The sequence below is a fragment of the Globicephala melas genome, chromosome 17, assembly GCF_963455315.2.
Source record: "Globicephala melas chromosome 17, mGloMel1.2, whole genome shotgun sequence".
Lineage (NCBI taxonomy): Eukaryota > Metazoa > Chordata > Mammalia > Artiodactyla > Delphinidae > Globicephala > Globicephala melas.
The window spans coordinates 17,625,450-17,631,449 of NC_083330.1; the positions used below are offsets into that span (position 1 = coordinate 17,625,450).

The 6,000-nt window shown below is 48.6% G+C and overlaps 1 protein-coding gene across 12 annotated transcripts in view; it reads right to left on the bottom strand.

The window, feature by feature from the left end:
• The window catches only part of STAU2 (staufen double-stranded RNA binding protein 2), a 302,828-nt gene extending 297,802 nt beyond the window's left edge, over positions 1-5,026 (bottom strand). For 3 of the 12 annotated variants that reach the window (XM_030859559.2, XM_060286977.1, XM_060286976.1), the window contains exon 1: positions 4,103-4,187. Coding sequence is in view for 1 of the 12 variants with exons in the window: in XM_060286971.2 (XP_060142954.1) it covers positions 4,754-4,807 (54 nt within the window). In the remaining 11 variants the exon portion in view is untranslated. Of the gene's footprint in view, positions 1-4,102; positions 4,225-4,753; positions 4,882-4,955 lie in introns of those variants that run through there. The other 9 variants (XM_030859558.2, XM_060286972.1, XM_060286973.2 and 6 more) reach the window with 8 other exon arrangements.
• Between the last annotated feature and the right edge of the window lie 974 nt (positions 5,027-6,000).

A 6,000-nucleotide genomic window follows, 5' to 3' on the forward strand; every position in this document is an offset into this window, starting at 1 on the left:
TACCCACGGTTTCATAAAATCCACCTCTTCCTCTTCTGTCAAAAGTTTCCAGCTACCATTCATTCCAATTACAACTGTGTACTTTTAGAAAAACCTATTCACACGTCCCCAAAATGCCCTACAGTGATATCCAGTCAGGCACATTAGAACATGCAGTTCCAGGTTCCAAGCTACTAAATGAAAACAGGCAGAGCAGTTTATGGAGAGAAGGCACTACTCACTGGAGAAGACTTGCCACTCATGAAGAATCAAAGGTCCAACAGGTACCTGAAATGTACTGCTGATATCACTCACTGCTTTTATTATGAATTACAATTTGCTCATCTGATTAATTGAAAGCTGTGCAAAATTAAATCTATAAAATCCTCAACAATTAAATCCTGCTTTATAAAATGGCATTATTAAATTAACATATCTATAAATTTTATATTGGCACCCATCCCACGACTGACAGGCAATCCTCTCTTAAATGTCTTACCTGACAATATGAAAAGCAAAAACATTTACTATCCCCATTCTTACACTCCAAACTACTACAAAACTAAATACCAACTCAAAGCTTCTTACTCTAAAAAATTCATGGGCTCCTTAAAAAGTGTTTTAAAAAAAGCTTTTCATTTTAATTTTTTTTAAAGTAGGTACCCCCAAAATTATTTTTATGTAAGAAAATCAAAACTATTTAGTATAAATTTTACTATCTCCTAAGAGCCTATGAAATATTCTAAGTATATAGAAGTCTCACTCCATGAACCATTCCAGTGAAAAACCCCACATAATACCAGCTAAGAAAAAAAGGAAACTAACATTTACCAGACACCAATTTTATATATACCAGGTGCCATATTTTGCCATTTTTATATTAGCTCATTTAATCCTCATCACCTTGGGATGCAGGTGTTATCCCCATTTTTCTACAAGTTGGGTTACTTCCCCAGTCACACTGAGGATTAAAACTCAGTTTTGTCTGGTTCAAAGTCTCCTTCTTTCCATTATATGTTAAACTATAAATAAAAGCTCGACTCCTTAAAAATGTTCCTTAACAAAGGGCTTGACCTCTAAAACAACATAATGGCAAGGATTCTATATAGAACTTCAGGGATTTCTTCAAAATCAATCATACACAAATATAAATTATAATTACTATGGATTCTAGACACTCATCTAATATTTTCTTGAGTATCTAGAAGAAGCACAAGTATATCTATACATGACTTGATTATACTAAGCCTGTCTCCCACTATTCAGTCTAATATTAACAAAACCCAATTTTGCAATATCTAGACTTTTCCCCTTTCTTTATTATGATCTGCATACATAAACGATCAGATATCCAGTGCTCAAAGTATACAAAAGAAAAGAAAACAGAGTAATAGAAGTAAAGAGGAGGTTAACTACAAGGAAAAAACCCCAACACACCGGCCAATTGTATCTTCCAGAACCTGATCCTAACACAGGAAAACCACTCAGCCTCAATTCCTATATTATTTATATACTAATAATGGTGATGAACACCTTTGATATTTTTGATATTCTTATTCTTTGTTGAAAATCAGACCAAGCCACTCCTTCCTAGAATTTCATTCCAGGCAAGCCAAGTAAGCTAAAATGTGAAATTTATATGGTTTTCCATGCTTAAGTAAGTAGGAGTAGAGACCATGATGTACATAACTGACCCTCAAATGATCTAGGAAAAAAATATTATGTGTGTGACAGAGAGAAAGCAAATGATAAATTGGTGACTCTGAGTTAAGGTTACATGAGTATTCTTTGTATTATTCTTATTCTTGGTACTCTACTGTAAACTTGAAGTTACTTCCAAATAAAAAACTGAAACTTAAAAATTACATGGCAGGGACTTCCCTGGTGGCGCAGTGGATAAGAATCTGCCTGACAATCCAGGGGACATGGGTTCCATCCCTAGTCTGGGAAGATCCCACATGCCGCGGAGCAACTAAGCCCGTGTGCCACAACTACTGAGCCTGCGCTCTAGAGCCCACGAGCCACAACTATTGAGCCCGCGTGCCACAACTACTGAAGCCCGTGTGCCTAGAGCCCGTGCTCCGCAACAAGAAGCCACCGCAATGAGAAGCCCACGCACCCCAACGAAGAGTAGCCCACGCTCGCCGCAACTACAGAAAGCCAACACGCAGCAACAAAGACCCAACGCAGCCAAAAATTAAAATCTTTAAAAAAAAAAAAAGTGGCAGTATATCTGAAGTTAACAGTACATACTTGGATTATACAGCAACATTTTTACAAACACAAAACACAGGTTCTTAAGGAAAAATTTAGTGATGTGTGAGGAAATCTGCACTATATCCTACCAACTCATGATCACTTAGGAATAAATTTCAACTACACTGCCATGCAATGGAACGTGGCAATGGTGCCTTGAGCTGAAAACATAGCAGGACAAAAAAAAAAAAAAACAGACATCACATAGTTTGGCGTTTAAGTGTTTCACAAATCTAATACAGGCCTGCTGCAAACGGCAGCAAATCTACAATTCAAGTGGTATGTGTTATCTGTTTTGCAGTAAAACATAGGCAAACTGAAAAATGAAAAACTTGCCATTTTACAAAACAATCGAGATGCAGAATGTCTGGGTTTTGATGGCTTTATTAAAAAAGATTTTTTTTTTCCTACTACAGCTCAATTCACAACAGTATGTGTGAATCATGTTAAGAAAGCAAGGACGGAGAAGAAATAGCCACCAGGAACAATGCTGCAATCTTTTCTCCTACAAGGTTACTATTAACTCGCCTGCCCATCACAATTTTGATTTCAAATGTTCATCATGCTCCCTTAAATCACAAGGATGCATCAGAAGAGAAGTAATGCTCAGAAGAAGTTCAAATTTCAAAATTGTGAAATCAAACATTAAAAATAAAGGTTTTCAGCTAACAGTGAAACACCTTTAAAAGATCGTCTCTATCCTTTCTGGAGGAACCACCCAATTTAAAATCCTTCAGTACATTTCCCTAAGTGAACGGTCCTTCTCTACCCAAGTAGTTCTAAACCTTCTGGGGAAGGGGCGGCGGGACGTCACGCCAAGGAAAGACCCTTTCCGAAGAAAATTCTCCGCAAGTGCAAAATTCTGCACATATTTCCAGGGACTTCCAGAACCCAAGGCCATTATCCCTGCCCGCCCCCCCCCCCGAAGAATCCCAGCTCAGCGTCTCCTCAGTTGCCTCCGCGGAACACCCGCCTCGACACAATCCCCACAGTCCCCGGCCCACCCCGCGAGGGGCTGGAGGCTCTGCCCTCGCACAGCGGATTCTGTAACTGATCTTTGTCTCTTCGCCCAACTGCCTTCACCTCGGCAAGGTCATTAACTGCCAACCACCCCTTTAAGCCGAGCCCTCACCGTGGTAGTTCTTAAGAGCCACGGCCGAACTTGCCTGTCATAGGATATATTTTGCCCCCTCTGCCCCACCTACCTTCCCCATTTCGGCGCGTTACGTATTTATCACTTGCCCATTATACAGAAATAGCCACCACCACCAGCCCCCGGCGCGCCCCCGCCCCGCCGTTCCCCCTGCGCCCCCAGGCCCATGGCCCGCAGACCCTCCAGGGATGGGCCTCCCGCCATCTCCCCTCCTCTGACCCCTCCCCTCCCCAGTCCTGCCCTCCCCCACACAGGGACCCTCCCCCTCCCTCTCCGGCACCGTCGCTCCACCCACGGTCCCCTCTTCCGGCCGTTCCCACCGCGGCCCCAACGACCCCACCTCCCAGGTCCCTGCCGCCCCCCCCCCAGCCCTCCACCCCTCCACCCTCCGTCTGTGCCGGCATCCTCGCCTTCCTCCCGGCTCCTCCCCTCTGGACACCTGTGTCGTCCCACCCCCTCCACACACGCCCCCCCCCAATTCATTCGTCTCCTCCCCGGCTCCCCAGCCCCCGCCATCCTCCTCCCCTCCCCCTCCCGCCCGGAGAGAGCCCGAGGAGGGAGGGAAGGCGCGGGGGAGGGGAGGCCGCGAAGGGGCCGCTCTTCTCCGGGTTCGCCGCGCGCCGCGGACCCGCAGGGCTCCCCAGCGCCCTCTGTCTCCCCCACCAGCGGGGCGGAAGTCGGGGCCTTCCGGACGCCCCCCACAAGGGTATTTACCTTCTCGCCGGGGACACTTTGCAGACGACTCCAACATTGGCAAACACTACAGAGAACTGACCCCGCTCGGCCGCCGCCGCCGCCGCTGCCGGCTTCCACCCCTCAGGCTCCCCGCCCCCCGCCTCCTCCCCCCGCCTCCGCCCGCCTCCCCTGCGCTCCCGCCGCGCCCTCCCGGGCCCGCGCCGCGCGCCCCCGCCGACGCAGCCGCTCTCGCTCCCCAGCCTGCCCGGCGCGCGCGTCCCCGGCCCCCGCAGACCCGCGCCGCGTGCCGGCGCCGGCCCTCCCTCCCTTCTTCCTTTCGCAGGTCCGCGGCCGAGCGCGGCCATTGTTCGCGGCGCCGCTCCCGCCCCCTGGCGGCCGCCGGCCGCCGCAGCGGCGGCCGCTACAGGCGCTGCGGTGCTGGCGCCGGCAGGCCGGGCCGCGGAGCGAGGGGCCATCCCCCGGGGCCTTGGGAAGGAGGGCGAGGGAACGCCCAAGGACTGCGCCCCGTCCGCAGTCTCCGGGTCTCCGGCCCGGCTCCCCGCCCCCTCGGCTGCAAAGGGTGGGCCTGGGGCAGCCTCTTCCACACCTGCACTCGGCAAATGCCTCCCCCGCCCAATTGAACCTCTGCTCTTTCCAGGTGGTGTCTGCACCCCGATTCCCCTCCCGTACCTTCCCCAGGCTTTCTCGCTGCCCCCCTTTGCTCTGCTGGGGGCGCGCGACCATCCCGCGTCTGCTCCGGCCGCCACTGTGCGAAGCACGGTTTAGCGGATCCTGCACCTTTCCAGCCTGGGAGGAGGAGGGGGAAGGGGGGGAAAGGGGAGGGGGTTAGCGCCACTGTCTCGCCCGGAAAACACTAGTGGTCAGTAATCACCTGCACTCCAAGATCCGCAGCGTGGCCAGACAGCCTCCTCAGCCAAAAAAATCATAAAAAAGAAACCCTTCGAACCAAAAAGGAGGATCATCTTAGAACAGTGCCCTAGATGCTAGATTGTTGAGGCAGGAGTGCCAGAAAACTCGAATTACTTCTTGAGTCGTCCTGGTTTTGATGTGGGTTACTGATGTCTGGATAACTTTAACCCAGTTAAGCCCAGTGAAATTCAACACTCCATTTAGTAAATGGCATCATAAATAATGTGGCAATAAAGTAAGTGTAGAAATAGAATTATTACTGTGTTTTCACAAATTTATCCATTTGCATTATTATTCCCAGGGTTGCTTCCCAGTATCGATTCTCCGCCTGAGAAATGTCTACCAGGCCTGTGATTTCAGTCATCACGTAAAACCGATAGTTCTCCTGAACAGCTGGGAAGACAGTATAGCACAGTGGTTAAAAGCAAGGGCGTTCGAATTAGATAACCAGGCCAGGTTATCCACTTACTAAGTAGGAGACCATGGACATGTTACTTACCCAATGAGTCAGTTTATTCTTTTGTTCAACAGGAGATAACATGTGATAACATGTATTTAAATGTGATAGTATGTATAAAGTCCTTTAAGTAGGACCTGGCATGCGCTAAATCTCCCATGGAAAGAGATCAGCTACCTGCTACATTTTCCTCCTGGAACTCTTTCCTATGCTCCTTCCCTCTTTTCACATCTGCCAATTCCCTCAAACTTAACGTGGTGCATCCTCCCTAAATCTGCATCAGTCCTTGATTAATGACTTCTAGCTCAAGCCTAGCATTCAAATACTTGTTGAATGAAAGAGTACATGCCCTTCACACCAGCGGTATCAAAGGACAAGCCTCCCACATCTGTGCCTTTCCTGGGCTACTCGCTCTCCCTGCATTCCATCCTCCTTTCACCCAATGAGCAAGTCATCCTTCAGATCATTCCGAAATCACCTCCTTGAAAGCATTCTCTACCTCCTCTGAGCAGGTCAGTGCTGTTGTTCTCTCTCTTCTGACATAGTAGGT